The sequence below is a fragment of the Gadus morhua genome, chromosome 3 (assembly GCF_902167405.1).
Source record: "Gadus morhua chromosome 3, gadMor3.0, whole genome shotgun sequence".
Taxonomy (NCBI): Eukaryota; Metazoa; Chordata; class Actinopteri; order Gadiformes; family Gadidae; genus Gadus; species Gadus morhua.
Genome location: NC_044050.1, coordinates 635,059 through 657,298, shown reverse-complemented (window position 1 = coordinate 657,298; position 22,240 = coordinate 635,059). Strand labels below are relative to the sequence as shown.

Here is a 22,240-nt window from a genome sequence, read left to right as displayed (position 1 = left end):
CAGACACCAAAACAGCGCATTTGGGGGAAGCTCAATGTGCGACTGGCTCGGAGTGGCTGTAACTCTGCACCATGGCTGAATTTCGGGAACGTCTTTGAATACTGTGTTAGTTGCCCACTAATACCTATATTAAAGAATACATAAAATAGCATGTCATGGGACCTTTAAATACCGGTACTCCGCAAAGCTTGCCGCCGGCTTTCGCTAGCTTGCCGCCGTTTAGTTCATAAACCTACGGTAGTCTATAGCGATCAATTTGAGTGAGTGCACGAAATGTAACAACTTATTTATTTTATCACACAGGCTACGCTACAATCAAAACCCTCATTGTTTTACATGGATTGGCTCAAATGAACACATTCAAGAGTATTTCTGCTCAATTTAAAAGGTTGAATCTCCTCGTGACTGAATGTTTGCATACAGCGCGCATGCTGTATGCGCGCAGGGTTGATGCGCTCCACTTTTTTCTGTGGCGAACCAGCGCCTTGAATATTCTGCATAAAACGAAACCGGATTTTCGCCCGTTTCGGCTCCGTGTGGACGGGGCCATATTTCAAATCGGTCATTCTGACCGGAGACATTTAGAATTTTCGGTCCTCCTCATTTTTTTACGGTCAAAGACCGGTAATTACCGGACAACGGGAACTCTGCGCCGGTCATTATCGGGAAAATAAGCACCGACAGGGCGAACAGGACACCAACGCGCAGCGGAGGTGTCTTGCTTCGCCCTGAAGGGGCTTATTTTCGATAATGACCGGTGACGTTCTATAGGCTACATTATCCCGCTTATTACACGGCTACTTGCCAAAAACGAAAAAATAACTTCACATGGTGTGTCTTTTTACAATTTATAATTCGTTACCAGCATTCGTAGTGTTTATCAGCAGAGAAATAGTCAGCCGAACGTCTTTGGTTGCTTACCAACCAAAGACGCTGGGGTTGACAAGTTACCGGACTACTACCCTACCCATGCAAGTGAACGGAGCCTTCCACACCATTGAGAAGACCCGTGTAATAAAGGCCTATAATATTTCTTTTTATGGCATAGATTTCTCCTCAGATTAGGCCAATAAAGCAATGATTAAAAAAACTGTTTATTAGGTAGGCCTAATTTCGAATTTCTCGTGCCACAACAAGATAACCACCATTGCATGTCTTTACCTTTTGTGGAAGAGGGAGAGACGTCGGAGGACCCGACGCAGTATATTCATAATATTGTAATGACCACGGAAGAGGCAGTGAATGAAGTATTGAATAGACAGAGATTTATTAGATAGGCCTACCTAATAAACCGTTGGAACACACAAGACCGGAAACATAGCAACGCCGGTTAACAAACCCCGAGAAGCCCAATACCTATGAGAGCTCCCCGCGCTACGGCCATCCGGAGGCGCACAGAGCTTTTGGCCGTGATATTATATATACAAATATTATATTATATACTATTATATTATATATAGAGCTCCGGGAGTCGCAAACAGCAACATTCACTTTCTCCTCCAAGCTGCAGTTCACCCTGGGACTGCACTGCACTGAGGTTGACGGTTAAACGCTGATTGGCTGTTACGTTACACATGTGACTCAGTGGCCACGTTACATGACGTAGCCTATGCCCGGTGTTCAGTTACCCAACATTTATCGCGTGCATTTATTAGCTCCTTAATGTTGTCCAAGTGGAACATTTGTAGCTTTATTAATCGCTAAATAAATAGTAGCCTATGTGATATTTTTTATTCATTATTTATTTTTTTCCTCGGTTTTCGTTTACTGATTTTTCCTAAACGGTTATGATTTACTAACCGGTTACACGTGTACCCGGTCACACCCCTAATGTGTACCGTTACACCCCTAACGTTATACTATTCAAAGTGCCACCGAGTGCAACTGAGTGTAGCAACGGTGTATCTAATAAAACAGCGACTTTAAAGTCTAAGACATGGGCAGGAAAAGGTGCTAAAACAAGCAGAGAATGAGCACAAACATTCATACTACCACAGTGAAGTGGTGAATGAAACAAGCAGAGAATAAGCACTAACATTCAGACGACCACAGTGAAATGGTGAATGAAACAAGCAAAGAATGAGCACTAAAATTCACACCACCATAGTGAACATTGCAGAACGAATTATGTGTAGGGGAATGATTGTTGACCCCATACATGGTCCGCGATACCGATAATATCGCCATACAGCGATTCTACAATAATAAATATATTAGTAGACAATCCTATTGCTTTTAGAAATCTCTTAAAGGGATATTTCTGCCATTTAGAACCGGCGTTCTCTCATTATAAAATTGCTATTGTAATATAAAAAACACTTATTTTTCCCTCAGTCTAACCATGTCTTCCCTTGGCCCAGCTTTCTTGATCTAATTTTATTTTTACTTTGCTTGCCTGCTAGAAGGGACGAGGACTACAAACCACTGGTTCCGCAAATTTGTGAGCCCACCAATAAGGAATGAGGGGGGGCGGGAGCTCGCGTACGAGATGTAAACACAATTTCCGCCATGTTTCTTCACCGCTTAGCTAGAGAACAAATTTGCAATGTGAAACAGCCAAAGTGGATTTTGAAAATCTATTGTTGGATTTGGACATTCAGGGCTATTAGTACGAGCCAGGGTACAGCCACAGGGCTCCAGACTAACTTTTTCCTTGGGTGCACTGGTGCGCCTAAATTTTTAATTTGGGTGCACCAGCACGTATTTATGGTGCACCCAAGTTTTGAGTTGTTGAGGGGGAGGGGGGGGGCAACCCGGGCAGCTGCAACGGTTGCACCGTCGATATTTACGCCATTGATTAATAATATCTTGACCATTAAATAAATGCCTTAAATAAATGCCGAATCTGTATCTCTCATAAAGAATATCGTCAGACAATGCCAAGGGATCGGTTCTGTCCCGAAAAACCCTCTGTCTCCGGAGAGACGCATGTACGATAAGTGCGCCGAGGTCCATGGGAACACCCACAAATGGTGACGCCATTATCGGAGGAGGGGCTAGGAAGCTGCGCACGCCGATATAAGTAGCCGATCTCCGGGTAGACTCGCTGAAAAGCTGCTCCCGACCAGGTTTGGTTGCGAGCGTAAGTCACCATGGTGATACAGCCAAGCTTAAAGAGAACGACTTTCATGGTACAGCTAACCCAGGCTTTCAGCTCAACATACCTCGCTAACCCTCTAATCGAGCTTCGTAGTACAGGCCCCTGGATTGGGCTTCGCAGGTTTGTTTACCGGCGTTTCTATTGTTACCGGTCTTGCGTGTTCCAACGGTTTATTAGGTGTATAATAAATCGCTGTCTAATCAATACTTCATTCACTGCCTCTTCCGTGGTTATTACAATATTATGAATAGACTGCTCTGTAAAAAAATTAATAATAATAATTATACCAGATACATTTTCAGTTGCACCGGTGCGCCCAAATAAAATATTTGGTCGCACTACCCCGAATTCTAGGCGCATGTGTGCCCAAATTAGGCGCACTCTGGAGCCCTGAGACAGGAAGAATTTAGACAAATAGAGGAGGAGGCTGCTGCGGCTGCAGCTGAACAAGCCTTGCCTGTTGCCGAGGACGAGGAGCGCGCCGGTTTGCTCTGTTTGCCTATAGACACTAACACGAAGTCCATTTGCCGCAGTGAATTTCAGCGATGCCAGTTTCTTCAAGAATAAATGACTATCTGGCGAGGACGGGGCCATGTGTGTAACCTCTCACCCAGGCTTTACGCCTCATCTGAACAGTTGGGTATTGGATACATGTCTCCGGACCCAGAAAGTGAACTGGAAACGCCAGCCAAAGCCCGCCGGGAGAAGCAGACGTCTGAGCATAGAGTAAGTGTTTGTTTTTTTACTAACACATTGGCTACAATAGTTTTGGGTCCCGGGGAACGTGACAATGTAGTTCCCCGGGACTCAAAACCACACGCCCGATCTCATCTGATCTCAGAAGCTAAGCATGGTCGGGCTTGGTTAGTACTTGGATGGGAGACCGCCTGGGAATACCAGGTACTGCAAGTGGTGTCGGGTGTTGGCCAATAGGTGGCACTCTTCCCTCTGGCCTTAACATCAATCCCGATGCCCCAGTGCAGTGACGGTGACACTGTGCTGTGGAAGGCGCCGTCCTACAGAGGAGACGTAAAACCAAGGTCCTGACTCACTGAGGTCATAAAAGATCCCAGGGCACTTATCGCAAAGAGTAGGGGTTTCCCCGGTGTCCCGGCCCAACCAGGCTCATTCAATCTGGCCCCCTAATCATCCCTCTGTATAATTGGCTGACTCATTAATTCCCTCACTCTCCACCTCAAGCTGCTGTGTGGTGAGCGTTCTGGCGCAGATTGGCTGCCGTGCATCACCCAAGTGGGTGCTACCCACTGGTGATGGTAAGTGAGGTCCCCCCTTCCCTGTAAAGTGTCTTTGAGTGGCTAGAAAAGCGCTATATAAATTCAATCCATTATTATTATTATCCGAAAGTTGCCGATCTTATCGGCAGAGCATAGGCTAATTTACGTTAGCTTGAAGTCTGTGTAATGCTGTATAGGCTACTCGAGGCATAATTTTTATTTTGCTTTGCTAATGTTGTTCTCTTTCTTTCTTAGACAGTATTGGCTCCCTTTTGTTGTCCAGGGCATCAGAGCTAGTTAACCCAGCTCAAGATGGGCAATACCGTTGCTACCAGGTGACAGTAGATGCTCAAGATGAGCTGTGACTATTTTGACTCTAGCAAACGCAGCCTACACGTCAAATTTTTGTAAATAGTTTAAAAAAAAATTCAAATTCATATTGGTTGTTGTGATTTGTTTACTAACCCAAGTGCTGTTAAACTAAAGTAGGCCTACTGTATAAGATAAACACTTATTTCAACTGGGGAGAAAAGTTTGAGTACAAATACTTGATATGCTGAGCTACTGTAATTAGCAAATATTTTTATGCTGTACAATTATATACAAATGATGCGTTTGAAAAAACAAGGGCCGAAGTCTAAACTAGTCACGCATCACTGGGATATGTTTACACAAAGTTTGCTTGCTCTACTATTTATTTAAAATTTATTATTTTATTTTATTTTTTGTTATGTAACCATGGCGCCACGGACGGCAGCCTCGGTGTTTCGGTGCGCATTGTTTTGTATTGTTTTGTTTGTTAATTCAGTTCATTGACTGCTCTTACACCAGTCAATGAACTTTGGACATTTGAGGAACAACTCCAGAGGATTTATTTCCAACTTTTCTGCTCCCTTAATTGGATTATTGGTTATTCTTTTCCGCAGCGCTTGATTAACGGTTAACGGTTACGGTAACCATGGCGCCTTGGACGGCTCTTAACACCCGGTGCTCTTACACTAGTCAAGAGCTTTTGACTATTAGAGGAACAACTCCAGAGGATTTATTCCCAACTTTTCTGCTCCCTTACGTTGGAATATTGGACATTCTTGTCCACGCAGTGAAGCGCAGGAGGAGAGGGAAACGAGCTGGAGCGCTGGCGCGTCTCCGTCAGCGCGGACATCGTACGCCGTTACCTGGATTATTTCTTTCTAACGTGCGCTCACTGTGTAATAAAATGGATGAACTGCAGCTACTGATGGGGAAAAACAGAGACTTTTCTTCATCTTCTGTTTTGTGTTTCACGGAGACGTGGCTGTGTGGATCGATACCAGACTCTGCGCTCCAGCTGGCAGGCTTCCATCTGCTGAGAGCGGACCGAGACGCACAACTTTCCGGAAAATCAAAGGGTGGAGGTATCTGTTTCTTCACTAACAGTGGCTGGTGCAATGACGTGACAGTGATTCTGCAGCACTGTTCTCCTCATCTGGAAACTTTTATCATAAACTGCAAACCCTTCTACTCCCCCCGTGAGTTTGCTTCATTCATTCTGGTCGGTGTTTACATCCCACCGCAGGTAAACGTGCAGGAAGCACAGTGCCTGTTAGCCGACCAGATCCTGAGTGTGGAACAGACAAACCCGGACTCCTTAGTTATTGTTCTTGGGGACTTTAACAAAGGCAACCTCAGCCACGAACTCCCCAAATATAAACAGTTTATTAAATGCCCGACCAGAGAGGAGAATATTCTGGATCACTGCTACACCACAATAAGCAGTGCATATCACGCCGTCCCACGCGCTGCACTGGGCCTCTCTGACCACGTCATGGTCCACCTGATCCCCACATACAGGCAGAAACTCAAGCTCTGTAAACCTGTTGTGAGGATATCCAAGCAGTGGTCCAGTGAAGCAGTGGTCCAGCGAAGCGGTGGAGAACCTTCAGGCGTGTTTTGACTGCACCGACTGGGATGTGTTCAGGTCTGCCACCAACTGTATGACTACACAGAGGCTGTGACGTCATACATCAGCTTCTGTGAAGACTGTTGTATTCCATCACGCACCAGGGTGAGTTATAATAACGACAAACCCTGGTTCACAGCCAAACTCAAGAACCTACGGCTGCAGAAGGAGGAGGCGTTTAGGAGTGGGGACAGAGAAAGGTTTATAGAGTTAAAGTATGCGTTTAGCAAGGCGTTGCGTGTAGCTAAACGTCAGTACTCTGAGAAGCTCCAACATCAGTTCTCAGCCAAAGACTCTAGATCTGTTTGGAAGGGGCTCAAGCAGATCACCAACTACAAACCAACCCCCCCTCGCTACATCAACAACATGCGCCTTGCAAATGAGCTAAATGTGTTCTACTGTCGCTTTGATAGGCAAAGGAACAGGCCTGACACCATCCCCCACGACACCTTCTCCCAGCCTCATCCCACTGACTCCCCCACCACCAGCTCTACAGAACCTCCACACCTTCAATCCTCTGTGTCCCCCACCTCCCCCACCACAGTGACGTCTCTCTGCCTGCAGGAGTGGGACGTCCACAGGCTCTTTAAGAGTCAGAACCCCCGCAAAGCAGTCGGCCCAGACTCTGTCTCTCCATCCACCCTGAAACACTGTGCCGACCAGCTGTCTCCAGTGTTCACGGACATCTTCAACTCCTCGCTGGAGACCTGTCACGTGCCTGCTTCAAAGCCTCCACCATCATCCCCGTCCCCAAAAAACCAAGGACCACAGGACTCAATGACTACAGACCCGTCGCCCTGACCTCTGTGGTCATGAAGTCATTTGAGCGCCTTGTGCTGCCCCACCTGAAAGCCATAACCGTCCCACTCCTGGACCCCCTGCAGTTCGCCTACAGAGCCAACAGGTCTGTAGACGATGCAGTAAACATGGCTCTGCACTACACCCTCCAGCATCTGGACTCCCCAGGAACATATGCCAGAATCCTGTTTGTGGACTTCAGCTCTGCCTTTAATACGATCCTCCCAGCTCTGCTTCAGGTCAGGCTCTCCCAGCTCCACGTGCCCGATTCCACCTGCAGGTGGATCACAGACTTCCTGTCTGACAGGAAGCAGCGTGTGAAGCTGGGGAAACATTTATCGGAACCCCAGACCATCAGCACCGGATCCCCCCAAGGCTGTGTTCTTTCCCCTCTGCTCTTCTCCCTGTACACAAACAGTTGCACCTCCAGTCACCAGTCTGTCAAGCTCCTGAAGTTCGCGGACGACACCACGCTCATTGGGCACATCTCTGGCGGGGATGAGTCCGCCTACAGGTGGGAGATTGACCATCTGGTGACCTGGTGCAGCCAGTACAACCTGGAGCTTAACCCTTTAATAACAGTGGAGATTATTGTGGATTACAGGAAGAACCCAGCCCCATCCACCCCCATCCACCCCCATCATCCTGTGTGGCTCCCCAGTCGACTCTGTGGAGTCCTGCCGCTTCCTGGGCACCATCATCACCCAGGACCTTAAATGGGAGCTCAACATCAGGTCCCTCATCAAAAAAGGCCAGCAGAGGATGTTCTTCCTGCGCCAGCTGAAGAAATTCAACCTGCCAAAGACTATGATGGTGCACTTCTACACTGCAATCATTGAGTCCATCCTCACCTCATCCATCACTGTCTGGTACACTGCTGCTACGGCTAAGGACAAGAGCAGACTGCAGCGTATCATACGCTCTGCGGAGAAGGTGATTGGCTGCAACCTTCCAACCCTCCAGGACCTGCACAGCTCCAGGACTCTGAGGCGGGCATGCAAGATTATGGCCGACCCCTCCCATCCTGGTCACAGTTTATTTGGAACTCTCCCCTCTGGCTGGAGGCTGCGGTCCATCAGGACCAAAACCTCCCGCCACTTGAACAGTTTCTTCCCCTCTTCAGTTGGGTTCCTTAACAAGTCCCAGGATCACCACCCCCACTGACTGACACTGACTCTGGCACTCATACCCATCACCAATTTGTAAATTCTTATATTATTGTATCTTAAATTCTTGTATCTTTTACTTTGATTGAATTGATTGCTTATGTTCCTACCCTAACCCTATATATATATCATATTTCTTCATTGTTATTGTCTTAATGTATGCACCTTGATCACCAAGCCAAATTCCTGGTTGGTGTAAAACCCTTCTTGGCAATTAAATCCTTTCTGATTCTGATTCTGATTCACGCTAGGACCATGGGTCCTTCCCCCTCCAAACGGAAACAGGCGGGCGGTGCAGCGGGCGCAATGCACTGTGGTAGTTTGAGGATTTCTTACTTTTGAGAGACACTTTCTGCCTTTTCTCAGACATTGATGAACCGATTTCAATTTTTTTTGCACATTTAAAATACCGGTACATTGAATTATTTACTTCATATAACCTTCATATCTCCACCGGTGATGAATCCCTTTATGAGCGCCTTATTTGAATCATTAAAACATTGATATTTGGGGCAATATTTCCTGTCTAGAGGCCTGATTATGGTTCCACGTTGACTCAAAGCTACAGAGCCATTACGTCCTTGTGGACCTTCCTTGCGTCCATCGCAGGGGCCTGGCATGCACCTCCTAAAATGTTTACCGTGCGACGCAGCAGCAAGGGGCTGTGATTGGTCTGCTCACTAAAACCCAAGATAGTACCAAAAGAGGTTCACAACTGCATCAAAGCGTCTGCATGGTCACTGCGTCAAAGTGTCTGCGTGGTCATTGCGTTGTGTCGACGTGGAAAGACAACTGAGCTTTAATTCTTCATGAATAGTGTATAAAAATGTCCCACCCCTATATCCAATAGTGGAGAGGAAGAGAGTGTATGTGTGTAAATGCCAATTTACGCCCTCAAACAATGTAGGCACACACGGAGTGGCAGCTCGTGTGCGAAACCTAGTGACCAAAGCCTGCCACCCCCTTAACCTCAATACACAAAAGATAAGAAAAACTGATGTGGGTGTTATTGAGGCAGGGTCCAGGACTCACTTGCTGACTTCCTTATACTGGGCGATCTCCTCGATGTAGAGCAGGTCGTGAAGCCGGGCCTGATAGTTTTCTTTGGTCAGGGTCTTGTCCAGCACTGACTGGGTGAAGAGCTGGTCGGCCGACAGCGGGATCTGGTAGCGGGACAGCAGGCTGCGCTCCAGCTCGCCCGTGGTCTCGTTGGGGACGAACTCCACGATGGTCTTGCAGGATGAGTCCCAGCGCTTGGCCGTGATCAGGAGCTGCTGCCTGGCCACCATGAGATGCTCCAGGTCTGGAGGGACAGAGGGCGGGACGTTAGGGATCCACACAACGTGAGGCCTACATACCTTCTATGGTGTACGTACCTTCTATGGATGCGGCGTCCACCATGACACGCTGCATCAGCACGGGCTCTGAGCCGAAGTCGAATACGATGGTCTGCCTAAAGGTGCCGAAGATCTCTGTGCTGAAGCCCACGCCCACCTGGTACACGCAGTGGTCCAACCCATTGTCCGCTGAAACAGTTGTTTAAATATTTGAGTTGAATTGAATTTTGATAATTGAAAATTATGAAACATCTGTTCAAGTTCATGAGGGCTTTATAACATCGTCATATAAACAACAAACATAACGATGTGCATGTCTACGGTAGTAATGTGAGCAGGCAGGCATCAGTGTGAGCAGCCTATGAGGCTACCTGCAGGCTCCTCCCCCGCCATCCACTCCTGGCACTCGCCCGGGACGCTGTGGCAGCGCTCTCCTGCTGACACGCCCGAGATGGAGAAGTGAGGTCTGTGAGCGTCGTACAGCAGAGCGATGCGGAACAGCTTCCTGGCCGGCTAGACACGCAGAGAGGGGACAAGATACAGGGACAATCTGGATGCTCCTCTGCTTTAGACCTAGAATATAACTCTAAATCTGCTGCTATGGACCTAGAATATAACTAACTCTCTACTGCTATAGACCTAGAATAGTACTCGAACTCTCTGCTGTTAGACCTAGAATATAACTCTAACCATCTGCTGCTATAGACCTAGAATATAACTAACTCTCTACTGCTATAGACCTAGAATCAAACTCTACTGCTATAGACATAGAATAGAATTCTACTGATCTCTACTGATATAGACCTAGAATCAGTGGCGCCAGCTCTCGGGGGGCACAAGGTTTCGTGCACCCCCAAAGATGAGGTTGGGGATGCAAAAAAAAACTCAATATTGAAACGAAGTAAACCGGCGAGTTTTCAGTGTCGGTCCCTTTGAATAAAGTCTAAACTCTGCTCTGAGTGATAGAGCACTGCGCTGTGTAATAGAATGCTGAGCTGAGCGATAGAACACTGTGCTGAGCTGCGCTGCGATGGCACCCCGCAACGTCCCTCCCCCCCTTATTGACAGAAATGTAATTAAGCAAGGCCTACTCCCATTTATTTCTTGCATGTTTATGGAAAATAAGTGCATGCCCCGCCACTCGGAATGCACTTGTAAAACGCATTCGACAATGGATGGAACGGTTACAACCAAACTTTGAAAAAAATCTAATAAATGACATAGGGGATAAGGTATAGAACGCCGGTCATTATCTGGAAAATAAGCCCCGACAGGGCGAACAGGACACCAACGCGGAGGTGTCTTGCTTCGCCCTGAAGGGGCTTATTTTTGATTATGCCAATGTTCTATACATTATCCCGCTTATTAAACGGCTACTTGCCAAAACGAAAAAATAAGTCACCAGACTACTTGCGGAGTGATACCTAAGACGTGAATCAGAGACAAAAAATCCACTTTCCTTGACAGCGGTCATTATTTGCTTAGCAACGGTCAATTATTGAAAATTAATTCACCGCCGGAAGTCGGGAAGGCCCATGCAAGTGAACGGAGCATTCCACAGCATTGAGAAGAGCCGTGTAATAAACAGACCTGCAAACTCCTCAGAGGAAAAATGGTGACAGTGTCACGGGGGGGGGGGGGGGGGTTTATTGTAATTATATACAAATGACACTAGTCTGAGCGTGACTTAACAACACTCAGCATACTTTATCAAAAATCAATGTCAAAACATCCTTGAGGCTTATAAAAAATATTTTATTTACAACTGTCACAATTATTTTTTTTGTCTCTTAGCCTGGACGAGTGTTTCGCAAGCTCTCTTGCGTTGTTTGGCCGCATGCGCGGTAGCCAGGCGACCATCTCATCCAATGGCGAGCTCAGTTGGCGCTGTGTGTTTCAAGATTCCGATTGGCTCAGAGAAATGTCAATTATAAAATATTTTTTCGCAATCCAATAATTTTTCGCAATCCTGGACCCCCCACCCCCAAAACAAAACTCTCCGGTTCTACAAGATTCACGTGAATGACCAAATAGACCAAGAAAACTGAAAAAGTGACAAGTTTACAGCTTTGAATAAAGATAAATAATTCAGGAACTACTGTTCTGAATCTCAAATTCTGAAAGCATATATCACTTTTGAGAAGTGATAGACTACTTTTTGGTGGAAAACATTTCAACAAAATATTTATGACGCCCCCCAATGTTGACCTGAGGTTGGCGCCACTGCCTAGAATAGAACTCTACTGTTATCTACTGACATAGACCTAGAATATAACTTTACTGTTCTCTACTGCTGTAAACCTAGAATATAAATATACAGCTCTCTACTGCTATAGACATAGAAAATAACTCTACTGTTCTCTACTGATATAGACCTAGAATATAACTTTAGTGTTCTCTACCGATATAGACCTAAAATAGAACTCACTGTTCTCTACTGATAGACCTAGAATTTAACTCTAATGTTCTCCAGCTCACTACTTCAGCCGACAGATCCTGTCTGCTCCTGGTTCCTCCTCAGCCCTACAGATCCAGTCTGCTCCTGGTTCCAGCTCAGCCCTACAGATCCAGTCTGCTCCTGGTTTAATGCCATAATAATCAATGGAAGTCGCTCCTCAGTGAGCAGACACACTATTACTGATCACTCCGCACAAACCAAAACATGGTGGGCCACTCCCTGGAGCAAATGTGGCGAGTTACCATCTGGTTGTGGCCCGAGAGGAGGGGTGCTGTGGGAGGCTCTTACCCTGCAGTACAGGGAGAAGGTCCAGGAGTGTGCAGACTTCTTGGTGGTGACCGTCACAGACAGGCTGGAGTTGGTGTCTACATTCACGCCGTCCAGATAATCACTCAACTACAGAAAGACAACAAGAGCAGTGGGTGACAGGAGGTAAAAACATTCCAGATAATCACTCTACTACAGAAAAACAACAAGAGCAGTTGGTGAGAGGAGGGAGGTTCAGACATATCCAGATAATCACTCAAGTACAGAAAGACATCAAGAGCAGTGGGTGAGAGGAGGTTCAGACTAAGGATGGGCATGATTAATCGACGATCGACTAATTGATCATTAAGAATTTCGTATATGTCGTAAATTTTTCATTGATAAAACTAATGCTAAAAAAGAACTTCACACGGTGTCTTTTTACAATTACCATTCGTAGTGTTGTTCAGCAGATAAACAGTCCGCCAAAGACATTGATGTTGCTTAGCAACCGGACACACTGGGGTTGATAAGTTACCAGACTAGTCTAAGGAAGACGTGAATCAGGCAAAAAATTCACTTTCCTTTACAGCGGTTGGTTGGTATGCATAAAAGTACAGACGGACCAATTCCGAACTACTGCAACTACTGATGCCATCTCTCCAAGATAAAAAGTAGCCGCACCCAACCCAATCTGAATAAGTGTATACATGTCGATTATAGTGGACTACACCACCTCTTTATACCTCTATTCCGCATGGAATTCTATTCCGATCAGAGAATTGTTTTCCGATTGAGGCGTATATATGATCATTTTCTATTCCAATTGAGCTGTTCTTCCACTTCCAATCAGATCAGAAGTGTCCATGTAAACTCGGCTAGTGCGAGTCTGGCATCAAAGCAGAACTTCAGAACTTTCTGAGGGAGGCCCCCCCCCACCCCTGGATTCCACCCCTACACAGGCTGGTGGAAATTGAATGGAACACGGTTCCCCCGGCTTGCCAAGTTAGCACAGAGGTACCCGTGCATCGCGGCAACTTCGGTCCCCTTAGAGCAGTTGTTTTTCGGCGGCTGGACTGACGGTCACCAGGCTGCGTTCGCGTCTAACCCCAGAGCATGTTAACATGCTCATCTTTCTCAACAAAAGTCTGTAGACTGGTACTTGTATGAGAGTCACTGTTTTTTTTTTCTGAAGCTTTGTTAATAAGCCTAATTCATTGTTAGGTAGGCTAACAATCACCCTTTTTCTCTGCCTTTTTTGATAGTTTTGAGTTACATCTGGCAAAACTTGTCCTAAGTATGACATATTTTTGGTTAAGTTATAACATGATTGGTTTTTTTTTATTATTATTATTATTTTGGGAAAAAACGAGGGTCAGTTGTGTTTATGAGCACCGGCTTTTAGCTGCAGGCTCTGTTGCTTTAGAGCACAGTAGTCCATATCAAGTGTAACCATTGAACTGATCCGGTTAAACTGCCGCAAGAGTTGTTCATCGAATAATAAATATCTCAATGAGGAAAACACGCCGTGTATTTTGTATTTTCATTGCAATTTGATTATAGCATTTAAATAGTTAATTTGAATAAAAAAATCGTAATGATTAATCGAAAATGTACCGTTAATTCTCCCGACGATCGACTAAGACAATTTAATCGAATGCCCATCCCTAGTTTAGACATGTCCAGATAATCACTCAAACACTCGTCACTGGAAGTCATCCGGGAAACTTTTAAAAACATACAGGTGCATAAATTAGTGGTTAATTAGTTAATTAGTGGTATATGAGTTAATATTGTGGAAAAGATAATTAATTTCAATAATTAATTTTAAAAAGTGAAACCCATATTATATCGATTTGTTACACCCAAAGTGAAATATATCAAGCCTTTATTTATTTTAATCTTGACTAGTTTCCGTTGCTCAACGTCTAGTTGTAACTAGAAATTGCATTTCCTGAAGAAACGAGTGGGAATGCTGACGGCTGAATGGAAAGCACAAAGCGTTGCTGAAAATGAAGAAATGTTAAATGAATAGAACTGAAGAATCTGAAAGTAGAAGCTGAAGAAGTAGTATTAGTAGCTGAAGTAGTAGTAGCTGGAGTATAAGTAGTAGTAGCTGAAGTAGTAGTAGTAGCTGAAGTAGTAGTAGAATATGAAGTAGTAGTAGTATCTGAAGTAGTAGAAGCTGGAGTAGTAGTAGTAGCTGAATTAGTAGTAGCTGAAGTATAAGTAGTAGTAGCTGAAATAGTAGTAGAATATGAAGTAGTAGTAGTATCTGAAGTAGTAGAAGCTGGAGTAGTAGTAGTATCTGAAATAGTAGAAGCTGGAGTAGTAGTAGTAGTAGTAGCTGAACTAGTAGTGGTAGTAGCTGAAGTAGTAGTAGTAGCTGAAGTAGTAGTAGTAGCTGAAGTAGTAGATAATAGCTGAAGTAGTAAGTAGTAGCTGAACTAGTAGGTGGTAGCTGAAGTAGTAGGTAGTAGCTGAAGTAGTAGTAGCTGAAGTAGTAGTAGCTGAAGTAATAGGTAGTTGCTGAAGTAGTTGTAATAGCTAAAGTAGTAGTAATAGCTAAAGTAGTAGGTAGTAGCTGAAGTAGTTTAAGTAGTTGCTGTAGTAGTAGTAGTAGCTGTAGTAGTATTAGAAGCTGGAGTAGTAGTAGAAGAAGCTGAAGTAGTAGGTAGTAGCTTAGGTAGTAGTAGTAGCTGCTGAAGTAATATGTAGTATCTGAAGTAGTAGTAGTAGTAATAATAGTAGTTCCATTGGTAGGATTAGTAGTAATGGTAGTATTAGTAGGAGTAGTAATGATAGTCGTAGTATTGGTAAGAGTAGTAGTAGTAGTAGTAGGCAGTAGAAATGTGGAATAGCTTTAATCAAGTGTTCAAAATGTTAAAATCGAATTGGAATAAAGCTGTGTGTGTGTGTGTGTGTGTGTGTGTGTGTGTGTGTGTGTGTGTGTGTGTGTCTCTCTCTCTCTTTAAGAGAATGGCGGATCTATTGCATGCGTGTGCCTGAAAGTCCTCACGTTCTGACGTCAACGGAAACATATGAGAGCAACTTGGAAACTATGCCGGTTTGAAACTAAAACATTGATTCTGAAGAAAATGTAAATTATATCAAAGTTGAAGTTCATGTTTAGATATTATTGAAGATACAAGTGTGTAGATTTGTTAAATGGTTGAACGAAGATAAACGGTTAAAAATCGATTGAGTTACATCTTAAACAGTTCAGGACGGCCTCCCCTGCTTGGGAGGACGGCTCATTGACTCCCATGTTAAAAAAATGTGGAAAAAGCTGAATAGTTTAAAAAGTTGAAAGAGTTGAAAGACACTGAATAATAGCCATCATGTCGTTAAAGAGCTGAATTTTTTAAAGGGGACTTATTATACCACCAGGTGTGAGTGTGATTAGCCTTACAAGCCGTTTCGAAAATCGGCCTAATATGACATCACTAGTGGGTGTGTCCACCTAGATCTGTGCTGGATAGATGAGCAATGTTTACTTCAGTCCACTGGGTAGGCTGGGAGACTGATTTATCCAGCACAGATCTAGGTGGACACGCCCACTAGTGATGTCATATTAGGCCGATTTTCGAAACGGCTTGTAAGGCTAATCACACTCACACCTGGTGGTATAATAAGTCCCCTTTAATAGTTGAATGGCTTCTGTAGCTGTAAGTATGGCGGAGGAGTTGAAGACCAAAAAAACGGGAGGAAGAAGAATAAAAATAAGAATAATAAAGATTTCAAACTAATTAAACCCATAGTAATAATGTGGAAATCCCAGTCGATAATGCAACTAATTTCTGACCACATAATATAATAATAATTTACCTATAATGTTACAACGTATAACATTTACGTAATGAAGCAAGCATAATAATTTCCTCCTTACGTTATGAAGCAAGCATAATCATTTTACTACCTATAAGCCGTTTCACACATTTTTGCCGCATTTGTATATCAGGAGATTCGACCCTAAGGTTTGAGTCACACTTGATGCTTTATATCAGGGGTGGCCAACCAGTCAGAGACTAAGAGCCACATTTTTTACTGTGTTACTGCAAAGAGCCACATCATACACACGGGTACACATGAACATTAGGGATGGGCCGATAGTCAATTCTATCGACTATCGACGATAGATGGATTCCATCGTCGATCGTCTCAAGTAGCCGATAAAAAGGCGATAATTATATTTTAATAATTAATTATTATTATTATTTTTATTATTTCTTTTTTTTTTAAAGCGCTGTGGTAGCTATTTTTTCAACTTAAAAAGCTCCGCAAATTGTAATTGAAATTAACTGGCACCGGTGGAAAACATACTATGTAGCGCTGACCTGCCGTATTCACTCACTGCTGCGAGAGGAGAGGGGAGGGGCTCGAAACCTACCGGTCTGCTCGCACGGCGAAATGACATCACACCCCGCTGCACCATTTCCGGGTCACAGCTGTGGTACATGAGCTGTGTTCGAAATCGTTCCCTATTCACTCACTCACTATTCACACTTTCGCAAATGCAGCCATCATCGCTTCTTTTACATCTATTCCACGGGTTCGGTCCTTCAATGGCATAATGTCAAGGAGTTCTTCTCTGATATGACACTCACTTGATACCGACCGTGCAAATATTGCCAACTGTGGCTTGTCCTGAATGTCGCAAGACTCGTCCAATGCGACACTAAAATATTCGCATTCTTTAAGATCGGAGTGCAACTGCGATTCAATAGCCGTGTTAATGTCCGATATTCTGCGTTCAACAGTGTGGCGGGACAGTTGGACGTCTGACACCATTAGTTTTAGTTTGTCGTTTTCAGGAGACAAGATTTTAACAACGTCACTGAGACATTTTTTTACAAACTCCCCTTCATTGTATGGCTTTTTAGCTCGTGCAATGTTCCAAGCCAGTTGATAAGATGCCAGCGTTTGGGTCTCTGAGTGCATCGTAGATTTTTGGAACATCTGTGTCTGCTTTTCTGCCTGCCTTTTCAAAGCGATTAACTTGTGCTTGGGAAGTTCAGTCCCTTTCCGAAATTCCTGGTCGAAGTTAGCATGGAGTGAGCTTAAGTGGCGCTGAAGATTTGAAGCCTTGAATTGCGCTAATGACACCTGCATATAAGGCAGAATCGCTTCCCATTACGTTCAACAAAAAAATATAAACTCCCCCACTCTGTCAAAAACGTCCTGTGTTCCTCTTCATATTTTCTTTTTGCTGTGCATTTTTTACCTGACATTTTTGGAGCGAAGCCTACTTGACGCAAATTGTTTACTCATGGGAAGGAGCTCTGTCACGTTAAAATTGTACCGGGGGCGAAAATTGTACCGGCCTACGTCATCAGTTGTTGACAATTTGACAACTAATTTGATTGGGTTGTCCGTTGCCGGGCAGGTTTCAAAAAACATTCGGCTCATGTTTCCAAAGACGAAATAACATAATACAGATAACGGATCGCTAGATAACCATTGTTTATACTTTATATTTGTATTGAATTGTTTAATCGAATTTAGTTAGTAAACTGAGTGTTTAAAGCAGGTTTCAAAAACCATTCGCGCTTATGTTGCCGAACAACAAATAACATAATACAGATAACGGATCGCTAGATAACACTTGTTTTTACTTTATATTTGTATTGTATTGAATTGTTTAATCGAATTTAGTTAGTAAACTGAGTGTTGAAAGCACGTTTCAAAAACCATTTGCGCTTATGTTGCCGAACACCAAATAACATAATACAGATAACGGATCGCTAGATAACACTTGTTTTTACTTTATATTTGTATTGTATTGAATTGTTTAATCGAATTTAGCTAGTAAACTGAGTGTTTAAAGCAGGTTTCAAAAACCTGTCTTGTCACGCTCAATGAAGGAGTGCAATGAACGAGCATGAAAGTTTGCGAATGTTCAAGAACCTTCCTACGTCATTCGACGCGATCGCCCGTTGCCAGGCAACAAACGATCGCGTCGTCTGCTGCCAGGCAGGTTTGGAATTTGTCAACAACTGATGACGTAGGCCGGTACAATTTTCGCCCCCGGTACAATTTTAACGTGACACCTCCTCCAAGCTGAGCAGGCCATTTTATGTTGCATCAACACCAAACGTTTGTGAACGTTATTTTGCGTCATCAATTAAAACGTTTGCGAACATGCACACACATACAAAAAAAATAAATGATAAAAAAAATAAAATAAAATAAATAAAAAATATATATATATATTTAACACAAAATTTGATGTGAACTGATGAGCCGCACGAAACGAGGCCAAGAGCCGCATGCGGCTCGCGAGCCGCAGGTTGGCCACCCCTGCTTTATATACAGACATCGATGTGGTTTAGACATCAGTAGAATCAACAGGGGTTTTAGGGGGTGGGCTTGCAAGGGTCCAAGTTCGCCAGAGGCGGAATCAGCGTGGCCGCTGTCAGTGCATTTTGTTTTGATTTGACCATAGACAAAATGGAGGCAGAACGGGCAGAACTCATCGCGATCATCTTAAATGTTGCTAAAATAATGCATCATATATTCTGTTGCATCCACAAAATCCGAACAATCGATCGATGAAAGATTGGAGCATGAGTTAGAGACAAATAGAAGAAACGACGAAGAAGAAAGGCGTCGCGAACGACTGCGTTACTGGAGAAAGAGAGCGTATTTTTTTTGCTTAATTTCACATATAACTAACACTTGGACACATGTAGTTGATTTCTGTGTTTAACTGAGAAAACAGGGAGTTGAAGGACGGGACCCTATAATATGTTGTCAGTAACTATTATGAAAAACATTTTTTATAAACGTGCAGCTGTTAACTCATTTATTGTAATTTATTGTATGATGTGTACTTTTAGGGTTATGATAAGACCTATCTTTTAGCGTTCGACCCAAATGACTCTTAAAAGCAGTGCCAACATTTAATTTTTCTTAACCATTCAGCGAACAAAAGGAAACAGGCTGAATATCATTTAGGGGCCACTCAATGACATGCAGCACCGTCATCAACACGCCCACTGAAGTGGTGTGAGAAATACAGACTTTCTACTCCTCATTCACATTCACACACATGCAAATACTACCTCAGGGGTAGTATTATTCAGGAGATTTTCAGGGTACAAATGTGAGGATATGCTGTTCACACACACGGCCCATCAGGAGAATAGCAGGAGAATATCAGGACTTACATGTGTGTCTGAAAGCAGCTAGTGTGTGAGCATTTGATTACATTATAAAATGAGTAAATTTATGGGTAACAGGTAGGGATGCACCGATACCAATACAAGTATCGGGCCAATACTTCATTAAAATACTCGTAATCGTTTTTTAATTGCCAATACCACGCACCAATACCACTCTGTCAGTAGCCTACATCAAACCATGCGGAGATGAGTTGTCCTACCTAACTTCAATGTCTAGGGGGCGAAAATGAGCCGAAACTGAGATTCTGCCAAAGGCTCGTGTCTGTGAAAGTTGGCTGCGACCTGTTAACGGTCACATGTAAAGTCATGTCGGCGATTTGGGAATATTTTAAGATAAAGGATGACGACAGGAGTATGGCAGAGTGTAAGATCTGTAATGCTACCGTGTCTAGAGGCGGAAAGGAAAGTACTGCTGCTGGACCAGGCCAGCAGCAGTTTAGACTGTTTCTTTTTGCAACTGAGCAAGCGTCATTAGCACTGACCCCAGGTGCTGTTGGTGTTACCGCACAATTGGAGACATACCTTGGGGAGGCCCCAGTGGCCCGCGAGGCCAATCCACTGCAATACTGGGGGGTTAACAAAATGCGGTTCCCTTCTCTGGCCAAAGTGGCACGCAAATACCTCTCAGCACCTTGCAGTAGCGTTGAGAGCGAACAGCTGTTTAGCTCAGTGTCACACATTGTGAATGAAGGCAGAAACAGGCTAAACAGCCAAAAATACATAGCCTAGTTCAGAGGCAACATTGTGTGTCGATAGTCATTTGACAACATAGTTCGTTGATTTGTCTACCATTTCTAAACAGCCATAATGTGCTTATTATTATTAACAAAAGTTCTCACTTTTTATGATTATTTTTGTTGTTCGCTTTATCTGGTTATATTTACGTTCACATTATGTGATGGCATTTTGTCTTTGACTGCTTTTTTGTTAAAAATAGTTCTGTTTAATTTTGTTTTGGAATAGCCTTCTGTTCATTTTGTATATCCTTACTAAAGGCTTGACATATTCTTGAAAGGAGAAAATAAAATCTGCCTTCAATTTAATTGCACTTCTTTCATAGAGACCAAATCTAGAAAATATCGGTATCGGTACTCGGTATCGGCAAGTACACAAATAAAAGTATCGGTATCGTAACGGTTAGTAAAAAAGTGGTATCGGTGTATCCCTAGTAACAGGGGTAAGTGTTCAATGGAAAGTGTAGTATACTGTTAGCTATTACCTGTCCTCCAAATGCCTCGTGGCACATAGGGCCTTTACAGAACCTTTCCATTTCTCACGGTCCGCTGCTGCAACTCGCACCTCATCCCTTGAGCCCCAGCCACTATCTCTCCTCTGTTTCTCCACGGTCCTTCTCCACGTTGTCCTAGGTCTTCCTCTTCTTCTTTTCCCTTCCGGTGCCCACGTCATTGCCAAATTGCCATGACTTTCTCTATTCTGCCTAAAAATATGGCCGATCATCTTCCATCTTCCGATCTTGACTTCCTCACTAAGTGGCTTCATCTCATCTCTCTTAAGCAGGTCCTCAGTCCTGATATGATCTTGCCATCGGACATGAAGAATTCTGCGCAGGCACTTGTTATTGAATACATCGACTAATTTGTCATCACCTTTGTTCATTTTCCATGTCCCGCATCCGTACAGCAAGACGGGTAACACAAAGGTCTTGTACAGTCTTAGCTTAGTTCTCCTCGAGATGCTGTTTGAGTTACAAATCCTCTTTAGTATGACATATGCCCCCCTTGCCTTTGAGAGCCCGTTCTGTAGGTCTTTCATTCCGCCTCCTTCTTTACTAACTTTTGCTCCAAGATATGCGAATTCTTCCACCTCCTTGATTACCTGCCCATCAATGTTTATTCTTGTCTGGGTTTTCGTTTTGATTCTTACGAATTTTCTCTTTCCAAGGTTGATTCTAAGCCCTACCCGCTTGGCTGCCTCGTGCATTCTGGTGGTTTTGTCTTGGATGTGCTGTCTTGTGGAAGATAGTAATGCCACATCATCAGCAAAATCTACGTCATCAAGTTTTGATGTTAGCTTCCATCTAATGCCATTCTGTCCTTCACTGACTGTCCTTCGCATTATCAAGTCCATATCAATCAGGAAAAGGAACCCTGACATATTGCAGCCTTGCTTAACCCCAGTTGTGATGTCAAACCACTCGCCTCTCTCTCCTTGGTCTTCTACAGCACACTGAAAGTCTTCATAGAACAATTTCACTATCCTCACGAGCTTCTCTGGAATTCCGTATTTTGCATAATGATCCATAAGCTGTCATGGTGAACCGAATCGAGCTTTTTCCAAGTCTATAAAGTTCACATATAGGGTTGCTTGCCACTCGTTAACCTGTTCTATGCAGACCTGCAAACTCCTCAGAGAAAAAAAGGTGACAGTGTCACGGGGGGATTTTTTTTGGATTGTAATATGCAAATTACACTAGTCTGAGCGTGACTTAACAAAACTCAGCATACTTTATCAAAAATCAAAGTCAAAACATCCTTGAGGCTTATAGAAAGTATTTTATTTACAACCGTCACAATTTTTTTTTTGACTCTTAGCCTGTGGGGTGTTCCACAAAGCCGGTTTTATCACATAACCGGGTAAGTTAACCCAGGGTCTGCTGTAACCCTAGGTTTTCCGTTCAAAAAGGATCACGGTATGTTAGTTGCTATAGAAACATATGCTCTGAATCAAACCTGGTCGGAGCAGGTTTTGCGCAGGTTAAGTTTGAAACATAACCCGGTTTTGGGTATTTAAACACGCGTTCACCGCAGATTTCATGT

At 43.8% G+C, this 22,240-nt stretch overlaps 1 protein-coding gene across 5 annotated transcripts in view; it reads right to left on the bottom strand.

Moving 5' to 3' along the window:
- The window catches only part of helz (helicase with zinc finger), a 119,872-nt gene that overhangs the window by 60,809 nt on the left and 36,823 nt on the right, over positions 1 to 22,240 (bottom strand). For all 5 annotated transcript variants that reach the window (XM_030352300.1, XM_030352297.1, XM_030352301.1 and 2 more), the window contains 4 exons: positions 12,322 to 12,429; positions 9,947 to 10,088; positions 9,615 to 9,764; positions 9,271 to 9,541 (listed from right to left, as the gene is read on the bottom strand). In XM_030352300.1, coding sequence (XP_030208160.1) covers positions 9,271 to 9,541; positions 9,615 to 9,764; positions 9,947 to 10,088; positions 12,322 to 12,429 — 671 coding nt within the window. The remainder of the gene's footprint in view (positions 1 to 9,270; positions 9,542 to 9,614; positions 9,765 to 9,946; positions 10,089 to 12,321; positions 12,430 to 22,240) is intronic.